At 52.3% G+C, this 21,078-nt stretch overlaps 1 protein-coding gene across 10 annotated transcripts in view; it reads left to right on the plus strand.

Annotated features, from left to right (window-relative positions):
* ATP9B (ATPase phospholipid transporting 9B (putative)) overlaps positions 1–21,078 on the plus strand; it is a 115,563-nt gene that overhangs the window by 35,839 nt on the left and 58,646 nt on the right. For 9 of the 10 annotated variants that reach the window (XM_053664166.1, XM_053664164.1, XM_053664165.1 and 6 more), the window contains 5 exons: positions 1,724–1,775; positions 6,529–6,623; positions 13,306–13,386; positions 16,075–16,150; positions 18,887–18,963. In XM_053664166.1, coding sequence (XP_053520141.1) covers positions 1,724–1,775; positions 6,529–6,623; positions 13,306–13,386; positions 16,075–16,150; positions 18,887–18,963 — 381 coding nt within the window. The remainder of the gene's footprint in view (positions 1–1,723; positions 1,776–6,528; positions 6,624–13,305; positions 13,387–16,074; positions 16,151–18,886; positions 18,964–21,078) is intronic. The other variant, XM_053664162.1, reaches the window with a different exon arrangement.

Here is a 21,078-nt window from a genome sequence, read left to right on the forward strand (position 1 = left end):
CCTTCGTATTTCCCTGTAAATAGTGGCAGTGCCTTGTCAATTCCCACCAAGAGCGTGGCAAGATTCCGTTGAATATATAGGTCAATTCGTGGACACTTGGCATTTTTGCAATACCGTATATTCTAGTTTTGGAACATGATACCTTGTATTTTTTAGGTTTCATTTAATTTCTCTCAGTAATATTTTAGTTTTTTGTAAGGCTTACCCATCTTTTTTTAGTTTATTTTACTAGTTTTATTTACTACTCAGTTGGGCCTATTTGAGAAATATTTACTTTCTATATTTGTTTTCTGTGTCACTAATTGTTGTGCGTGTATGTGCTTACATCTTGTACTTTCTCCGTTCATTGGTTGTTTTTTGTCCTGCTTTCAAATGGGTATTTAGTTCTCTGTGCTTTTAGCTTCCCTTTTCTGTTGTACCCGTTTACTTGTGTGTATTTTCCTCTTAAGGTTTTCCTGACTTGGGCTGTGCCCCACGCATTTCGATGCGTTGAGACCTTGTTACTAGGTAGCTGAAATGTTTTCCCATTGCCTTCGGATTTCTGCCTTGGCCTAGAAGTTGCTTAGAGGGCAATTGCCGTTCTTTCTTCATGTTAGAAATAAGTCGCTTTCTTCTGCCACATGCTTTCTTCAGCCTTAACAACTTATAGTTGTTTTTTATTGTTTGCTGACTGACAAATAACCCGTTTTGTTTCCTTTTTATTGACTCGATTGGGGTGACACTGGGCCACAAAACTGCACAGGTTTCAGGCACAGAGTCCCACAGCCCATCGACAGGGTCTGCGTTCACCACCATTTATCCCCTGAACCCCGCCCCCCACGCCGCTGCACCGCTGTCCGTGTCCGCCAGGCTCCTCTCCTTTTCTCTCCATCCGTCCAGCCTCCCCCTGCGCAGCTCTCAGCCTGCCTCTGTCTCACCCTTTGTGACCGTGGGTGACCGTGGGGAGCGTCATGCTTAGTGGCGTGAGCCAGTCAGAGAAAGACAAGTGCCGTATGATGTCACTCCTATGTGGCATCTCATGCACAGACTGAGCCACCAAGCAAAACAGACAGACAGTCCTCAGATCGTGTGTGGGTGAATCCTCATGTAGGTCTTAAGAAATGTAACCCATGCAATTATGTGAAATACTCTAATTATATATTTTTTCATTTTGATAGAGCTTTCTCAGTTGATAGATTATTAATAAGAGTGATTAAATAAGTGTATGGTATAAAAGTTTTTACATGCCATAAAGCTCAGTTTTATGGAGTGTGTCTTTGGTTGCTCAGGTGAACATTCATTCATTCAAGATTTACTAAGCGTCTCATTGGTGATAAGCTTTGTTTGGTGTGAGACACTGGGAGAAGGCTCACCTCCCTCCCCGGGGTCGTTTCGTGCACAGGGAGGGTGTGCTTTGTATGAGGCAGTAACTGCTGGGTGGCCGGTGAGGGTGCAGCATTGGCCGCAGAAATGGCAGCAGTTAGCGCTTCTCCAACAGGGAGCCGTTTTCGACCCGTTGCTGCATACCAGTCACATGGTTCATTAATGGGGAAAAAATCTTAAAGTCCAACTGAAACATGACTTGAAATACTTGTTTTAATACAGATTATAAATGTGAGTGCTTCGACATAAATTTAGTTTAACACTTTAGTTGTTTCTATTAGCTGTTTCTACTTTGGAATGAATTTGTGTTAATTTGTAAACCTGCATATAGATAATTAACATTTTCTGTTACTCTCTACAGAATCAAAGAATTCCATCAGACATGGTATTTCTTAGGACTTCAGAAAAAGCAGGTATCTTTATTTTTATTTACGTTACCGACGACTTGGTATTTTGGCAGTTTAATTTTCATTTTGAAAGGAAAATTTTATGAACACTTTTCTTTGAATGATAAATAATTAAATTCACTAATTTCTAAATTACATTTAACTGTTGATGTGTGAAAGAGGGAAGCTACTGTATGTTTGTTTAAAAACTGTAACCCTTCCAGAACCTACACATCAGATGAGTGCTCTCATTCATACCCATGTCGCTGTCTAAATAAGTACACGGTGTCACTGAGAATTTGGTTGCTGTTCTGCATTTGCCGTTTGACTCGTTAGGTCAGCCAGCATTTATTGCCCTCACTAAGTACTGCGAGGTGCTCTGGGCGCGAGAGGGAGCGAAGCAGCTGCCGGCAGAGCTCGGGAGCCTTGCACCTGGGGGGGCGGGGTGCACACTGGCAGCAGCCAGGCCGTGCTGTGCAGATGCAGTCGGGGGGGCCCTGCCCTGTGGGCTGGCTAGAGGGGGATCGCTGACAGCCCCGTGCACCCCTTTCAGCCCTGAACTTTACCTGGCACAGCCGCCTGCTCTTCCCTTCCCTGCGCAGCCGGGTGGGAGACTCGTGTGCGACCAGGGGGCCTTGGAAGCTGCCTGTTGAAATGGCAGAGCTCCCTCTCCTTCCGTTACCACTGGACTCAGGGTGCGAGAGAAATATTCCTGAGGGGCCCAAGCTGCAAGGTTTCTCTTTTCACACCGTTAGTGTCTTGACCTTGCAGCACTGCAGCGGGCAGCCCACACTGGCAGCCCACACCTGGCCTTCCCCTTTGCTTCCGCTCACCCCAAGCCTCCAGGTGCCCAGGCCTCCCCGGGGTGCAGGCAGCCCTGCACAGACAGGTGGCCCTCCAGCGCTGCGGTGACGTGTCAGAGCTTTCCAAAGCCCTTTCTGTCGTTTGATGTTCCAGCTTTTAAGATTTTTGTTGAACTTGTTGTTTACCCCAACTTTATGACCACCTGAGGCGGTTGTGACGTTAAGCAGTTGCCCCTGTTTTTGACAAACCTCCCAGGGAAACCACTCTTCTCAGTGGATGACCTCCGCCTCAGGTGAAATCCAGACAAGCCCTCCCTGTTGAGTGGCCACAGTCCTCTGGTCACGAGGTTTGCGCCCTTCAGTGGCTGCCAGACTGTGGGTCCCCACAGTTGGGGCAGAGCGCGGGGCGCGGGGCAGGCCGGAGTACAGCTCCCGTTACTGCTGTCGGTGTGCCTCTTGGGTAAATGCGCCTGAATTGTCACACACTTTTTACGTTCCAGAGTTCTAAATAGATTGCTCTGTACCGTTTTTGCTAATATTCTCATGGAGTGATGGTGAGATGGGTTTTCAGAGATTTTTTTATGCTGCCCTCCCTGCTGACATTACCTACCTATGACTTGCCTTTATTTCTAAATACAATGTAGTCATTACAGTGAGTAACAGAAACGTGTCCGTGTGGATGGTGCTTTGATACTAAATTGCCCTTTTAATGATTGTGCTGAGAGCATACAGAAGATTACGAACACTCCCCCGAATACGGGAGTAGTTTAGTCATTGAAGGGAGTAGGTGGTGTGGACTGTGCAGGGGATAAAGGAGGGGGAAAGCCCAGCATTTAAAAGCTGGGAGGCGGAAGCGTCCACTTTCCAGAGAGCTCCGAGGCTGGAGGTCGTCTGATGGCTGCAGTTGCGGACATCCTTCCGTGACCTTCCGGCGGTCTCCCACCCAGCCACCCTTGCGCCGTGGTTAAGGCAGCGAAACAGACTGGACCGGGGTGCACCGGGCCAGTGGGATGCGCCGTGGCGCCACCTCCGGGTGAGCGACACCGCTCTGTCCAGTCGCCCGCCTCTCCCTTCCTCCCCTCGTTCGGCTGTGTTGTGGGCCCTGCTGGGCAGAAGGTGGCGCCTGGGGTTCCGGGTCTCTTTCAGAGTCTAGGAGTTACCTCCCTGTTTGCCACAAACACGTCCGTAATACACGTGTGTGCTGGTTTTTTTATTGCTTCGTGTATTTTTGGAAGGTTGTTAATGGACCCAAGTTCAGCACTTTACTTTGGTCTGTTTTAGCCTGTGATTCTCTTACATTTCTCAGCTTTTTTTTTTTAATCAAATTACAAAAAAGAGTTGTTCATGTTAAAGTGTCAGACACCTGTTTCGTGCTATTTTTATTTTCTTTGCAAAGTGGACCAAAAGCTTCCCACTGCGTAAAATTTGTGCCATAAAATGACTTTCAGTCAAGGATCCTTAGCTTTGGCAATTCTACTTGTATGCCTTCAAATAACTCTTTTAAGTGTTTTTATTTGGCTAGTTTTCAAAAGTACACATCCTGAGAATTTTTGTGTATCTCCTGGCACTGTTAATATTACTTTATTACTACTTCTCAGCTTTAGTTCGGAAAAACCTGATAGTGCATTGTCTGTCTAGCAGAACTGTTTTAAGCCTGGAACATCAGAGGCCTGGCCCTGGGTGGCGTGTCTGCGCCCGGGCAGTCTCCGCGGGCGTTGGTCAGTGCGGCAGCGAGTCTTCGTGGTGTCACATCGACTATGTATTAATACAGGATGTTCTATTGGGCCGTCAGCTGATTGTTTAGAATGTAAATGAAGCTGTTGATGGATCTGGTGACTGATGGCTTAAATTCCAATTAATCAATTGCTTCATCAGTGTCTTAATTCAGATCAAATATCTCCTGAATGCACACGGTGCTTTTGGTGGTATTAAGAGAAATTAATGCTTGAGAACTAATTTTCATCAATCTCTTATAAATGCCAATATCTTTTTCACTTGCCTCCTAAACGATGACATTATGGTTCAAGTGTCCAGGACATATTACCATAGCTCGGCCGTCGCTCGTTAGTGGGGCGAGGGCAGGGAGCGACACTGTCCCCATTCTCTGCGGTGCCGTTCGTCTTGCAGAGTCATTGAGTCATGTGAATGATTTAGAAATCGAGTCTGATGGCGAACGGTCTGGCCTTACCCACGCAGAGTCGATGTCTGTGTTCCTCTGGTGGCACACACTGTGGCCCGTCTCTCAGAGCCGTTGGATCCGCAGGCTGTTGCAGGCCGCGTGCCCGTGCTACGGGGGGGGGGGTGGCGGCGCCGGCACCTGCTCGGCTGTCCTCTGCAACACAGACACCGGTGATCTCAGTTGGATTGTCATTAGACCTGTCCTTTCCTGTCAACTCTTGTCAATTATACAAAATAAAATCCAGTATTCATAAGAAGTCTGTAATAGGATATAAGCAGACCGATTTAATAATTCATTTTTGCCGAGCCCTAACTGGCATCGGTTGAAAGTCATGCTTGCTGTTAAAAAATTAGTAGCTGCAGTTCCTGTAAGACAAGTCCATTTGGCCATACTTGTGGTCGCTACCGCTCCAAATCCTATCAGTCACTGCAACAGTAGCAATGCTCCCTGTAACCGAAGATAAATGGCATGTCAATTTCTTGTAAATTTTTTAAAAAGCACATAATTATTTAACGTGCAGCAAGTCCTTTTCTTAAGAAAGGCAACTATACTGTTTCCCCATTTCATAAGTTACAGCAATCTAGATAGACGCACTTTCCCTTCAGAGACCCAGAATGTTTGAAGTGGGGGCAACCATGGGGAAGCCCACATTTTCCAGTTTCGTGTTAGAAAGCAGACCCGAGCGGAGTGGGGCGCTGCCCTTTCAAAGTCCGTGTCAGACAGGAGCCCGCCTCCAGCCCCTTTGTACAGCTTTTGTTTTCTCATCAGAACACACGCAGACGTGGGGTGACCACGCACATACGAGGGGGACGGCCACACGAGGCGATCGGACGGTCGGCCCTGCTGTGCCCCAGGCGGGGGCCCAGGCTCTGCAAGCCTCCTGGGTCCCTTGGCAGTGGTGACGGCCGTGGCAGGGGCTGGTCAGAGGGGAGAAATGTGACTGGTGAAGGGCTATCGTGGGTCGCACTTGCAGCACAGAATTGCTGGTGGTGAGACTCGTTGGGAGAAAATTGGTTGGCAGAGAGCGGTGTCTGGTGTTTTGCACACGGGGGAGCAGAGCGAGCCCTCGGCGCGCAGGGCCCTCCTCTGGTTCGGATGCACTTGAGGCTGGGACGGGGGTGCGGGGGGCACAGGTCCATGTTAGTTTCGGGACGCCGCGCAGCCGAGCTGACTGCGCTGTGGGACGGTTTCTGATAGACCTACCTGACGTGTCCCCGAGTGCGAGAATGAACGCTGCTCCAGTGTCACCCGGGTGTCACGCTGTGCGTGTGAAACCTGCCGTCCTCTGAGGGCCGGGTCCGAGAACGGTGGCATCAGAGGGTCAGTGGGCTGTTGGAATGTAACGTTTCTTCCTGGTGTTTGGATAGGGGTGTCAGTGTGACAGTGGCCGTGACTTGGGTGTCAGCGTTCTGCCTGTGCCTTTATGACGGAGCACGTGCTCTCTGACAGTGCCTCAGACGTTTCAGTAACAAAGTCACATCTCACATTCTTGGATGCTTTTGAGTCTTTGCTTATTGTTTTGTTATCAAAACGTGAATCAGCAGTAGAAATGATCAGTGCAGTTTTTCTAAAGTAAAGCACAACTAATATTAAAACTTGGCAGGCAAGGACATAAGTATTAAATTGTTAGTGACCTGTATGTCTTCAGCAAGCTTGTTTTGTGAAATCAGGTAAATAAAGGCTTTTAAAGGTTGTTTTAGGGGACTCTGTAGATACATCATTTTGGGGTCTGACCGTGCTGTGTAACTTCTGCTTTGAAGTACCTGCGACTCAGGAGTTTTTCTTCTCTGTTCCCAAGGGTCATGTTTCATAAGAACCGATCAGCTGGACGGCGAGACCGACTGGAAGCTGAGAGTGGCCGTGAGCTGCACGCAGAGGCTGCCAGCCCTGGGGGTGAGACCCGTCTGCGTCCTTGGGGGCCCTGTGTGCCGCCCGACCTACCGGATGCACTGACCTTTTTTTTTTTAAGGGGATGGTTTGGGTTTTTTTTTAAGATTTTTTATTTATTTATCTTTAGAGGGGAAGGGAAGGAGAGAGGGAGAGAAGCATCAATGTATGGTTGCCTTTCGTGCGTCCCCTGCTGGGAACTGGCCTGCAGGGAACCAGCCTGCAACCCAGGCACGTGCCCTGACTGGGAATTGAACCGTGCTTGTCTGGTTCGCAGGCCCGCACTCAATCCACTGAGCTACACCAGCCAGGGCGTGCACTGATCATTTTTAAAAATGGTATTTTTTACCAAAGAAGAATCATTGAACATTATGCCAACATAATTTCTGTGGTATCTTAGCACATACTCTGCTCTGGGTCCAGTTTCTAATGCCGCTGTCAGCTCCACACTGAGGTTTTCCTTCTTTTCTTACCCTTTTTGTTTGTTAAACCCTCTCTGTTGAGCCGTCTTTAAAACGCAGCACGTGGGTGAGGGTTTGGTGGGTCCGTGGCACCAGCGGGCCCATTACCTCCCAGGCTGGTTGGGGCCTTGCTCTGCATGGGCATCAACCCCAGCGCCGCAGTCCTGCCTGTGCAGGCAGCTTGTCCTTTGGTGGTTTGGGGGGGTGGGGGGGCGGCTTTGCTGCGGAGGAAGCGGAGTGGTCGTGGCTGTGGGAGAGAGAAGGACACACTCAGACTCAGGCTGGGCCTTTGTCCTGGGGACCAGCAGGGGTGAGATTAGACGGAACAGGACTCGGGATTTGGGTGTTTTCAGCGATGTCACAAACATGTCAGTAATGCTGAGAATCTCCTCAACTGGTAGACATCTTTCAAAAAAAACCAAAAACACAGTTACAGTCATTTGATGTTATTTGGTGGTATATGTGGTGTGTATCCAAATGAGAGAAGCTTCGTTGTATATGATCTGCGGATACTCAGTGGACGGTGACGAAGGGCTGAGACCCTCTAAGAAGGACCCTTGGCCCACGTCCGTGTAGGCCGAGGGAGGGGACCGGGTGCCGTGGTTTGGCCCCTTCCCTGGGCCGCGGCTGTGGGTAGAAAGCCTGCTCGTGCTGTGGGAATGACGGGGCCCGTCCTCGGGGCCCCGGGTCCGGGGCTGGGCAGGGATCAGACGGTCCCGTGCGTAAGGCTCGGGAGCAGCGTGGTTCTCGGTACTGGGATGCCCTGTGCTTCCCGCGGTCCCTTTACAGTTTGTTCTTTCACCCCTCATTTACTGGGGAATGCATTGTTTATTTACCAGTTATTTGGGGATTTTCTCATTGTCTTTTTAAAGATTTATTTATCTTTAGAGGGGAAGGGAAGGAGAGAGGGAGAGAAATATCAATGTATGGTTGCTTCTCATGTGTCCCCTGGTGGGAACTGGGCTGCAACCCAGGCATGTGCCCTGACTGGGAATCGAACTGCGACCCTTTGGTTCGCAGACCTGTGCTCAATCCACTGAGCTACACCAGCCAGGGCTCTCATCATCTTTTATAACTTGTTTTTTGATTCTGTTAGGTTCACAGAGTGTATCTAGTTCTATTTCAGTCCTTTTGTGTGTATAGACTTGTGACGGGGCTCACACACGGTCTCTCTGGGTTCATGTTCTGTGCCTGCTTAAACAACCCTCCCATGTGCTGTCAGCATCTGCCTTACGCAGCTCGCAGCTCTCACACTAGTTGTTCAGATAGACGGTTCTTGTCGGGACGCAGTCTCGCGGTCGGCTGGCTTTCCAGCGCCGGCTGGGCTGCCCATCGGGCCTGTGCCGCCCTGCTCAGTGGCAGAGCGGCCCTGCTCCGCGTCCTTCCCCTTTTCTGGCAGAAGCGTCCTCAGGCGGTCATTCAGGACGGAGGCAGAGGTCCCCGATGACCGGAAGGGTTTCACTGGGCTGTCCGGCTGGAGGGGCCCACCTCCAAGAACCCTCAGGTCCCTGGCAAGGCCCCTGGGGAAGAGTTGCGCTAAGTCATCCTTTGTAGCAGATCTAATTTTGTCACGAGTGGTAGGAAAAAAGTGCAGGGTCCAAGCACCGCATTATAGTTTGTCTCAAGAAAAGCCAGCCGTGAGCCCTGCAGACGGAAGCGTGCGGTTTACGGCAGCACAAACTGTGATTCCAGGAAAAGCGGGTCAGCAGTGACGGAGGCCGGAGACGGCAGGGAGGCATGCGGAGGATGGGAGGGAGCGGTCTGAGAGGCAGCATGACGGGGCGATGGCACAGGTGTGCACGTGTGTTAGTGCATGACAGTGTATGCATGTGTTTTTAATTTTTTTCTTATTATTGATTCTAAAGCGAAGGGAGTGAAGGGAGAGAAGCATTGATCTGTTGCCTCCTACACGCACCGTGACTGGGGACCGAACCCTCAACCCAGGTGTGTGCCCTGACTGGGAGTCAAACCCGAGACCTTTCGTTTTGCAGAAAGATGCACAACCCACTGAGCCACACCAGCCAGGGCAAAATTGTACATTTTAAACGTGCAATTTATTGCCTGTAAATTATATCTTAAGAAAGTAGTTAAAATTATATTGTTATTACCTCTATTTTTTACTGGTGATAGGAGCTGACATTTCATCATATTCAGGATTATGAGGATGGTTTTCATTTTTATTAATGACACAAATGTATAAATTTCAAAATATTACAAAATTATAGTAAGCAAGCCATATAATACTAACTTTAAAATTTTATGGCGAATGCTAACTTTATGGTAGGGAATGGGGTTGAGCATTCAGATTGAGCAACTGTGTGGTAAATGAAAATTTTTTAAGTTTCCATGTGGCCATAAAACCCAATAGCAGTATATTCCAAAAGTAGGAAGTTTAACTGAATTTCTGATTTATCAGTTAGATTAAATGTGTAGCTTTGTGTAATTTGGCAGATTTTACGTAGCTGTTTTTTTCCTAGAAAAGAAAGCTGCAGTGTTACTACTGTGGGGACGGGCCAGGCAGCTGGGTTTCTCCTTGAATAGTGGGCACACCCGTGACTGTCACTCCGGGGACTCATCTGTCTGATGACGCCCGGGGAGCTACTAGGTGTCGTTTGCTGTCAGTCCTGTCACCCGCCAAGTGCTGTGTGCCCTGGGACACCAGCAGTGAGGACACCTTAGGCCTTTTCTTCTGAACCGGGGACCTGCCAGGAGCAGCCTCCCCGGGCAGCAGCCCCGAGCGGACACTCGCCCCGGGCCCGGCCCTGCCCGCGGTGCAGTGCTGCCCGGGCGTCGGGGCCTCGAGCTGCGGGCACCTTACACTGCGGGAAATACGTCCCTGGCTTTTGTGATCAGACACATTTATTAACCACGAGTCATAGCAGTTTTCAGTAAATCATGACTTGCTGATTTATTTCAGAAGATCCATATAGCAGTAAACAATACCATTTACATTTAATGAGTTTTATTGAATGAAAGGCAATTTTATTTGTAATGAACCACATGTTATGATTAAGGATGTATTTTAATGACCTTTAAGTAATGTGAACAAATGTTGCCCTTGACCTAATAGCAGAGGCTTTTCCACGTGATGGAAAACTTGAGAATGGTTTTTAAATTATCATGAAAAGCTTCGAATGGCATTCTCATTATTGTGCCATTACTCCGTCATTTGGTGTCTAATACACCAGATGAAATGCCTTCCCCTGAACGTCCATGTCGGCGTGAGGGTGGCTGCTAGCTTGTTCTTTATTTTCGAGTCTCCAAAGGTAGTGTGTTATACGAGCGTATTACTTTTTGAAAATTACGATGACCGTGTAATACGAATAACGAGGGATTCTCAAATTTGCCTTACCCTCGCTGTTTGCCGCGTGTTCCATTCAACATGCCAGTCACACTGCGTAGGACTGAAACTGTTAAACCGGGCATCTCAGTGCCCCTTTTGTGAGCTAGCTCGGCTGCATTAGCTTGAAAATAAATTGTTCTCAGTTCGCACATAGCCCAGGCTGCCACCAGAGGCCTGCAGTGCTGAGCTGGCGCCCCCCCCCCCCTTTGGTACAGCGTCCCTGTCCCCTGGCCACCCAGGAAGGGGTCTCTGTGCATCTTCCTGCGCAGCCTCCTCCAAGGAGCAGGCCTGAGAAGAGCTCCTGTGGCCCAGGGGCTCCCTGCAGCGCTGGAGCCCAGAACCCCGTGGGCTCCCTCCACCCACAGGCAGCTGCTCTACAGCCCCGCAGCCGGGGTCTCCCGGGGTGCAGCCTCTGGCCTGCAGCGCCAGCTCCGCGCTGTGTCCCCTGGGAAGGCCATTCCGGTCCCTTCTGTGAGTGATTTGTGGAGGTGGGTCATGACCTTGCCTCCCCCTGGTTTCGGAAGACACATGCAGCCCGGCCCACGCTGCTGCCCGCAGCGGTTCTGTTTCCGTGTGAATCCAACCTCCCGGGCTGGGGAGGCAGCGCGGGCGCGGTCACCCTCCATCGGTGACTTTCCACTGTACCCTGCCTTTGCTCCTGGCCAGCGAGCTCCCGTCCTCGTTCAGAGGACAGGCGACATCTGTCTGCACTTTGTTTCCGACTTCGATCCCGGTGGCTGAGGAGTATTCAGACTTTCAAGTTGTGTTCCTTCAGGGGCAAGTGTGAAATAAGATTCTAGAACACACGGTCATCACAGCAAGACCCTGGAGGGGCGTCGGGGCCCAGGGCCACGCAGCCCGTCACGAGAACAGACCGGAGTCTCCCTGCTGTGAGCAGCGTGGGAGGAGGTCAAAGCAGCCACAGAAGATGGAACAGGGGTTGGGCCCCCGCCTCCTCCAAGGCGGGAGCTACAGGTAGTCACACCCATGTGGCCCCGCAAAGGGCACAGCCTGCCCCTGCTTCCACCCGCGCTGGGGGGGGGGGGCTCACGTGGTGAGGAGGCGGGAGGGGAAGGGCGTGGGCAGCGCAAGGCAGGCACGGAGGCCACACGGGTGTGACTGCCTGTAGCTCCCGCCTTGGAGGAGGCGGGGGCCCAGCCCTTGTTCCATCTTCTGTGGCTGCTTTGACCTCCTCCCACGCTGTGTGTTCTAGAATCTTATTTCACACTTGCCCCTGAAGGAACGCAACTTGAAAGTCTGAATACTCCTCAGCCACCGGGATCGAAGTCGGAAACAAAGTGCAGACAGATGTCACCTGTCCTCTGAACGAGGACGGGAGCTCGCGGAGGAGCCTGCAGGGAGGCTGCGCTCTCTGCCGGGCCTGCGCCGCCCCGGGTGTGGACCGTGGAAAACGCGCAAGCATGGCGGGGCACGCACGCTCTGCTGCGGGAGCGGGAGAGCGTAGGCGCGCACACCAGCGTGCTCTGGAAACCTTGGGGGGCCGGTGCAGGAGGAGGGTGGGGCGGAAGCGCGCGTGGGGACTGCGCCCCAGGCCGAGCCGCCCTGCCCGCCATTGGCGGGAGCCCCTGGGCTCCACGCCCCACAGCCCAGCCACCTGCGCGTCTTCACAGCAGAGGCCCTGCGTGTCGTGTCGGGCCTCGCCCAGTGTGGGAGACGCCTGCCCTGCTGCCCTCCTGCCCTGCAGGGCTCAGGGTCGCCCGCAGGGTCCTGGCGGCAGCAGGCGGGTCAGCGCCCGCTCACCCACAGTTCACCGGAGAAGACCCAGCTGCCCCTTGGCGTTTTGGGCCTTAAAGGTTGGCAGCCGCTCTCCTGGCGACAGGAGGGGAGCCGGGGGACCTTTCAGAGGGGCCATGGTGGCCTTGCTTCCTCCCTCTGCCTGCAGTGACCTCTGTGGTCACAGCAGTGTCATCGGGGTCAGGCAGCTGTCCCAACACCCCAGCCCTTCAGTCACCCCTTGACCAGGTGTCTCCCTCTCTGGAACAGCGTTGCTCATTGCTCGGTAGTCAAGCCACCTGAGCAAGGTGGGTCCCGGAGGGCAAGGGATGCGGGTCAGGCCCTGGTCCTCTGCGCGGGCAGCACTGCGGCCTGTCTGGGATGCCAGCCACTAGGGAGCAGCAGTGAGGCACCGAAGATGGGCCTCCCACCTGCCACGTGAGCAGGGGTCACATGTTGGGGCTGATAGTGGCCCAATTTCAGATGGCCATCGGGGCAGAAGCCCTCAGTGTGTTCAGCTCAAATGGCCTAGCTGGTGCCCACAGTGCCGACCGGAGACAGGGGCAGGCCCGGACTAATGTCAGCGCCCCTGCCAACTCTGCCCTCTGGTAGGGACAGATGACTTTAAACTCCTGCATTGAATTTGTTCAGCTTTCTGTACCCAGTTAGAAGTGTTTAAAAAGAGAGAAACAACTAAAATATCAATAGCTAAAAGACTCTTAAAACTCTACCCCAGGAAAAGCTCCAGCACAGGCAGCCTCCATGTGTGGCTGTGGTTTGTGCAGTATTAACTGCGGGGTCCCCGTGAGTCATCCCCAAAACGCACTGGCACGTTTGGGTTGGATCCCCTCCCATCACATTGTTGGTCTGAACTCGGGTGAGCCCCACATCTGATACCTGGGCCTCTTGTCTTACAACACCGAGCAAGTGTGAGGTCCAAGTGCGAAGTCACTTTCCTGGGTAGAATCCCGTGTGGGGTGTGATTTGTCAAAGTCTAAACAGATGGGGAATATACTGTTGGCACGCACAACGTAAGGGAGTCAACCATTACTTCTGGTAAATGATATATAAAGGTATTAATGGGACTGAAAGGTTTTCAAGGCGTTCTGCTTCACGATAACATTGCTGACGCAGCTGTTCCGCACCCCAGGACCTCTTCTCTATCCGTGCGTACGTCCACGCCCAGAAGCCGCAGCTGGATATCCACAGTTTCGAAGGCACGTTTACCAGGGTGAGTGACCTGCCTAAATACAAATGTATTCATCGTGCGCATCAGTTAAACATAGCAAACCTTTATTTTGGAAGAGTCATCAAATCAAGAATAAGTTGATAGAAATTTTGAACTAAAAAGGGAATACCTAGAAAATGTTTCAAGTTTTTTAAATTTTTGTATATCCAGTATTTCTTTAGGATACATTCAGTATATTTTTTAAGCATATTTGCTGTTGCTAAGATCTTTCTCCCTTAAAACGTTCTGAGTCAGTAAAACGAGGTGAGTTAGCTATTTCAGGTCTGACTTTGAAGAACAGGTAATACACTGTGATAGCCACACTATTTCTTTACTGCTGTGAACGAGCCACAGGGGTGTGTGTGCATGTGTCTGCTCCCTTACACGTGCGTGCCCCTGCGCTCTGCTCACTGCTGTGGTGTGTGGTCCCCTTGTGTAATGGGACTTGGAGGAGTGACTTGATTTCAGCAGCGTGTCCTGATGTTGTGAGTGGCGTACAACGCTGAAGGGGTCTTTGGACACGACTGCATTCATCTTCAGTTGCCATGACTGCATTCATCTGTAGTTGCTGCAGTTACTTTGGAAAGATTTCTGTTGGTACAGTCAACTTTGTTTCACCCTGGGTCACACACAAGGCGTGGTGAGCAGTTGTTACTTGAGAAACCATTTGCTAGGGGTCTGATGTGTGCCAGTCAGTGTGAAACCAGGGACAGTGGGCAGGAGCCCGTGGTGAGGATGGAGGTCACTTGGTGCCTTTTGCAGGAGCTTGGCAGGGACAGTGTGGGTGGGTGTTTGTGGAGAGAGGATGGCCCTGCAGGTGAGCGCTATGCGATGCGTCCAGAAGAAAACAGATGTCTTGTGTTTTGCAAAAATACTTATGAAAAAAAGCAAGATTTTGTTAGACAACTGAGCATACATGAGAAAAAAACTTACAAGAAGGCACCCTCAGTACAGTAAACTATGGTACTAAGTTATGGCCTTACCCACTAGTAACATTTTGGAACGTCATTTGCCTCTTCCTCTCTGTCCCAGAGGTAGTGGTGTGTCCTTGCTGAAGGCTGGCAGTGCTTGCGGGGCCGTGTCTGGAAGCCCATGGGGTCAGGGAGAGAGCGAGAGCGGCGGAGACCCACGCTGCAGTGTGCAGGCCACGGGGCCACGCGGCCACAAGTGCAGCTGTGCCCGGGCGCCAGGCAGCGTGTCGCCGAGCCTGCAGGGGTGTGTGAGGAGGACCCAGCTGAAGGTGTGGTCAGGAGAAGGGAGAACATTGGTCGTGATGTGTCCCAGCCTGGCTCTCACTGAGTTCCCGGTGCTCAGGCCGTCTTAGCGTGTGGACGTTCGCACTGATGCCTTTCGTCAGGCTGGGGGGCTTTCAGCCATCGTTTCCCCAAACACCCTCCCCGCCCCTCCCCTGCCCCTTCCCAGGCCCCGCCCTGAGTGCGGCCATTGGCTTTCTGCTGCCCCTCAGTCCCGGGGTCCCTTCCGTCCCCTCCAGCCTGCTCTTCTTCTGTCACACAGACAAGATCATTCCCATCGTCCCATTTTCAAGTTCACTGCCTTGAATCCCTTTGGTGGGTGTTTTTATTTCAGTTACTGTATTTCATCTCTTGAATTTTTTCTTTCTTTTGGTTTTTGTTTGCGTTTTCTGTCTCTTTATTCATAGATCGTGTTTTTAACTTTGCCCACACCTTCATTTCTTTAAACATGTTTAATTTTTTTTCTTTTAAAGTCTTCGTCTAGTAGATGTGCTGTGAGGTCCTCTTCAGAGTTAGTTTCTGTTGATTTACGTTTTTCTTTTAAATGGACTGCACTTTTCTGTTACTTTATGGCTTCTTTTTTTGTTGAACACTGGAGATTTGAATACAATAATGTGGTGACTCTGAGGTCAAGTTCTTCCCCTTCCTCAGGTTTTGGGTTTTTTTGCAGGCTCCATCTGTGCCAAGGATCAACCTGCAGTATAAACTTAATATCTTTTTATGTCTCTTCTGAGCTTTCCTTGGCCAAGTGCACATGCTTTCTGGTTTTCCTCGTATCTGTTTTGACAGCCTTATCTTTAAATGTTTGGCTCCCAGAAGTGAGAAAATGGAAAATTAAGGTGTGGGAGAGTCCTCCCCATTTCCGTTTCCTGAAGTCACTGGAGTGGAGGGGGCCTTGCTGCCACGGGGGGGGGGGCATGACACCACAGCCACCGCCTGCTCATCTGCGGCCCTGTGATCCAGGGCAGCATGGGCAGCGGGCGGAGCACAGAGCCCCAGTGCTCGGGGACCGGGCTCTTTGACGGCCCAGTGTCTGGTACGTGTGTGTAAGCAGCTGCTTCAGAGCATGTGCCCAGGTGCCTGCTGTGCAGCGGGGCGAGCAGGTGGGCCTGTGCTGAGACCTGTAACAGACCGGAATTAACCAGAACTTACCGCCCAAACCTTCCGCTGGAAGTTGCCAGCCTTCAAAAGACTTCAGTTCCAACACAGCTGCATCAGGCACGTTCTGCCCACGTCAGCAGGTGGGGGAGACGCTCCTGGCGCCTGGTGCCCACCCTCTGCCCAGAGCCCGACTCAGTTCCTGTCTCCCATCTTGTGTGGCGGTGCCTTTGCCCCGCCGGCCGGTGTGCAGACTGCCTCACATGGCAGCTCTCTGGGGGGGGTGAGCCACGAGAGCGGTGGTGACTGACTGCTGCCGCCCTCTTCTCTTCCCGAGCAGGAGGACAGTGACCCACCAGTTCATGAAAGTCTGAGCATAGAAAACACCTTGTGGGCCAGCACCATGGTGGCTTCAGGTAAGAGATCCATTCTCTTCTTACTGTTAATTCACTCGCAGTTGGGGATGCTCTGTGTTTTCAAGTGACACCAAATGAGTGACTCCCCAGATGTGTCACATGGGAACCTTACTAAACGTGCCTGCAGGTCCAGGGCCCCCGGTGGCTGGGGGCGAGGGCCGGACTGCAGGGCCGGACGGATGGCAACTGAGCAATAGCAAATGAGGGCAAACACAGGGACGTGTCTGTAGCAGTGGATGAAGTGATCGACTGTTGAAACAGTGGGGGCATATCCGTTCTCTTCTTATATCGTTTTTCTCGTTAATTGGTGGTTGTGGTATTTTACAGAGCTAGTCCTCAGGACAGAGTAGTGATTTTAAAATGAAACCTGGTCCCCTGTTTCACCTCGCTGGGGGCTCCCGCTCCAGAACAAGGCCAGTTGGTGCAGGGTCGGGGTCCTTGGGAAGCGGGCCCAGGAGGCCGAGTCCAGACTACCTGCTGTCCGGACCTGCTTGTCAGGCCCGTCTCCCTGGCAACGACACGGGGGTGAGGTGGGCAGGGCACTCGGGCAGCAGGTGGGGCCAGAGCAGGTCGTCCCACCTAGCGGCTGTGTGCTGGCCTTGGCGTGTGTAGCCCTGAGGCTGGTTCGTGGCTCTAGCTGGGGCGCCGTGCGGTGCTCACGGATTTCCTGTCCCTGCCGTATCTCTGAGCCACTCGGTGCTCTCTCTCTCTCTGCTCCCCCAGTTTCCCTGGGGCGCACGCAGTAGCCCCATACAGAGGCTCTGCCATCTGCTGGGCTCCAGCACCGGCTGCAGCTACCAGGGCCGGCACTGCTGCAAGGCGCGGCTGGGCGGTACCTGGGATCCGGCAGACTGGTGGCTTGATAGCTGTCTGTCAGTCTGTCTCTCTCTCTGCCGCACCTTGTTTGTCTCATCTGCAGCCCTTTTTAAAGTCTGACGAATATGTTATATTTTGTTGCCCTTCATGTCTCATTTTTTAAATTTACAGGTAACCCCCTTCCATGTGTTTTCTGCTGTATGTACAGGTTTACTCAGTCTTTCAACCTGTAAATACTTGCCCCCTGCCAAAGACAGTGGGGATGTTTCCGATGTGCAGTGGTTTTAGTGATGAGAGCGCGTGAGAGCCCCGGGGAACGTTCCCTGGCTGCAGCGAGGAGTCACACTAGTGAGGACCCAGGCGCGCCTTCACCAGACGCGGCGCTCTGTCCAGTCTGTGCCTCGGTGTGCTCTGGTGAACGTGCCGCGCTGACCCGGTCTGTGTCCGTCTGTGTGACGTGTGTCCTGGTCGTTCTGTCGGCCCCTCGGACCTCACGTGGGACACTGGGCAGTGTCGGGGCAGCCTGGGCTCAGCGCTGCTCCTCAGCTGCCTGCTTCCAGGTGGTGCTGTCCAGCTTGATTAATTCCCAAGCTTCTCTAAGACTTGTTCTGCTAATGTTGAAAAAGTTTTGCAATTTGCCTTGTTCTGTTTTTATGCTTATTTTATGTTAGTGATACTTTCACATTCTGATGACGTTAAACTTGGTTGGCAGGTTAAGGAAGTGTTTAAACTGGTGAACCACCGCGTATTTAATGTCCTCCTGCCTGCCGAGTGCAGCCGGACGGCCTGGGCGCTCACCGGGCGGTGGTGTCGGAGAGCACACCCACAGGGCTGGGGCACACTGGAGCCCGGGAGAGTCGGGCCCCGCAGCCTCCTCGGGGACGCACGTTCTGCAGAGGGGGGGCACTGCGTACCCTGAAACAGAGAGGAATGTGTGGCCCTTGCAAATGGCACTGCTGGGCAGGACCCCGCAAGCTCCGGGGGAGCTGCCCACCCGGGACGGCGGGAGGCGGAGCCGTCACTGTGTCCGGGTGCTGTGCGCCCAGGACCTGCTGCCACACTTCCTTGGCGGTCCTGGTGGATGGCTCCCTAAGGACCTCCCTGAGTTAATGTGACGGTGAGTGTGATTGTCGAGGCTCGTTCTGCACTGGCTGAGAGCGATCTTCCTCACCTGCCCCGTGACTCTTACCCTCAGGATGTGCGGGGGTGGGGGGGGCTATAAACAGTGCCAGCTGCAGCTCGGGAGCAGAGGTCCCCACGTCCCCTCAGCCCTGCAGAGGTGTGGCCTCTGCACCCGTGTAGTTTGCAGGTTATTCCTGGGGTGTCTCATGACTTTTTTGTCTCAAGTTTGACAGCCACAGGACTATTGTTTTTTTCAGTGTGTTCAGTGAGAAGACCAGACTTTCAGGAGACATGACTAGGAGAGACTAATAATATCTCAATTCTAAATCAGACAGTCTGCCTGCCAACTCCTCAGCAGAGGCCCGTAGGCCTAGGCTTCAGCCCTTGCAGTGAACACGTGCTGTGGACTCTCGTTCAGAGAGCCGGGCTCAGCTGCCGGCGCTGTGGTCTGAGGGCCGCACAGTGACCGTGACCAGCGCAGAAGGGGGCCTCTCGTCCCTTAACTTCAGCGTCAGAATCATCATCTAAGCAGATGTCAACCAGCGGACGAGCCCCCTTTCGGTCCTCGGAGGACACCTGACGGTGTCTGGCGGTGTGTGCGGTGGACCTGTGCTGCTGCTGGAGCCGCCAGAGTTTCTCCACATTTACTTTAAAAGTTGAGATGAGGTTTTTATTAGGTTAAATATGCTGTTGGGTAAATTTATATGAAATTAAATGGTGTGAGTATTAATCAGAAAGTATTATCTCTGTGCTTGCCCGTAAAGTGCCTTTGTAAGCACCGCTTTTGTGTTTTTGCAGGTACTGTGATAGGAGTTGTCATTTATACCGGGAGAGAGACTCGGAGTGTAATGAACACATCCAATCCAAAAAATAAGGTAGGCTAGACGAGGGGTGACTGCTTCCCTGACCTTGCCCTTCCTCTCGCTGAGGAAGTCCGCGCCGCACCACGCAGCCCCCCCGCCGCCTCAGCTCCACGCGGAACCCCCCACGGCCGCCAGAGCTACGGCAACCCCACGCGCTCGCACGGAGGCCCTTCCGAGAGGGTCTTTTCTGGGTGACTCAGAATTTCACGGGTCTCTTAAATTTCCATGGTGGGATATGTAATTTGCCCATAATTTGACAGTTAATTGTAGGTCTGTTGATTTCTCTTCAATCTATTTAACAATTTGCACTTTATTTTATACTGATGATTCATTTTAAAAGAAAGGAATCTATATGAATGTTTATAGAGTGTTTAGTTTGATAGTGTTACCTTGTTACCTAGTTTTGTGTAAGGTATTTTCATTTTAGAAGAAGTATATTAGAAACCAGATTTTAGTTTTAAAGACTGCTTGGTTATGTTTCTAAGTTGATTATGTTCCTGTTTTCATCCTAAAGTTGTTATTTACCCATCAAGGTGTATGTTGTTCAGGTGAACTTTCTCCAGCTGGTGGCTGCAGGTAAGGACTCTGGCCCTGCAGCTGGACTGCCAGGTGTAGCCTGGCACTGCCACCCACCAGCTCCCCCACCCTGGGCCTGCGGCCAAATTCTGTGTCTCACTGCACAGGAAAGGCCGCCTGCCACTGCCGTCCCACTACAAACTGGAACGGGAGGGCAGCCCTGCCTGTGGGTCAGAAAGTGCTCGCTGAGTTAGCCATTGCACCAGGTTCTGGGCGGTGCCGCCGCACTCCTCCACCCTCCCTTCCTCTTCCGACTGCTAGTTTTTGAAATGGGTTCTAGGTTTCCTTGGGGCTGGCAGGATGCACCTCATAACAGGAAGGCCCCTCTGAAGGTCGCACACCTGGGTTGAAGTGCTCCCTTTGCCACCTGGCCGCCTCCCACCTGCAAACCTGCCCCTCCAGGTGCCTGTGCCTTCCGGGTGCTCACGCAGCCCCTGGTGCCCCGTCCTGACGGGAGTCGTGGGAGCAGGGACAGCTAAGGCCAAGGCAGATTGCTTGTACCACGCATGCACATGCACGCCCCTGTGCTCACACGCATGTGCGCATACCACATACACATGTGGCAGGCGCAGTGCTGAGCACTGTGTGTTAGTTAGGTCAGGGGCAGAAGCGCTGTGCTTGGGTTGCGGAGCACTGCTCCGGTGCTGGAGGTGGGGCCATGGTGCTGGAGGCGGGGCTTGTCAGCGCCTGGCGTGCTTCTTTTTGAAGGTACCCACTCAGCAGAGCTCTCACTTCCCATGCACATGTTGTGTAAAATAAGGGAGAGTCTTAGGAGAGAAATAAAATCTCAGAATTTGCATATGCTGTTAAATCTAAGTGTTTCGTTTCAGATTTATTAAAAATTTCTGGAAGGGGTTGCAGGCTACAATGGGCAGGAAGCAGCCAAGGTGACGTATCTCTGGGAAGGGTTGACAGGTGCTGAATAAGGAGGCTGCATGACACGTGAGTCCCTGAGTAGAGAAGGGAAGACAGCTCTTGACTCACCATTGCAGGCCTCCGTCGTGTACAGACTGGCCTCTCTGCGCTGACACAGCAAAGTAAACCCGCCCCTGTTGGGACTGCAGAGGAGGCTGGTGGGAGAACCAAGTAAACGCGCAGTAGGGAAGCCGGATCACTGACTGAGGTTTCACTGGGTTTTTTCAGAGAAGCAAAACTGTCCCTAACGCTCAACCCAGAGAGCCATCATGTGCACCAGTGCAGGTGGGGCCGCATGGACGTGGTGGCCTGGTGACATGTTGTGTGCCGAGTCTACTGACTGCAGAGTCCTATGGATGGGGCGTGCATGTCTATGAAGGAGGCAGGTCTCCCTCTGGCCATGACCCCAGTTGCCCCCAAACCACAGCGGCTTGCACAGGTGTCTTCTCACGGCACACGCCCGACACGATGGCAGGTCTCCGCCCAGCCTGGCCCCTCCAGTCCCTGAACACTGGCTTCAGTGACCTCGGGGTCCGAGGGAATGACACCGCAGAGCCCATGTTGGCCTCAGGGCCTTGGCCAGGGCCCGGCGGGCCCCCTTCCTTGCCCAAGCAGTCTCCAGGCCTCATGTGAGTT

This window comes from Artibeus jamaicensis, unplaced genomic scaffold, assembly GCF_021234435.1.
Source record: "Artibeus jamaicensis isolate MK-2021 breed Jamaican fruit bat unplaced genomic scaffold, CSHL_Jam_final contig_354, whole genome shotgun sequence".
Lineage (NCBI taxonomy): Eukaryota > Metazoa > Chordata > Mammalia > Chiroptera > Phyllostomidae > Artibeus > Artibeus jamaicensis.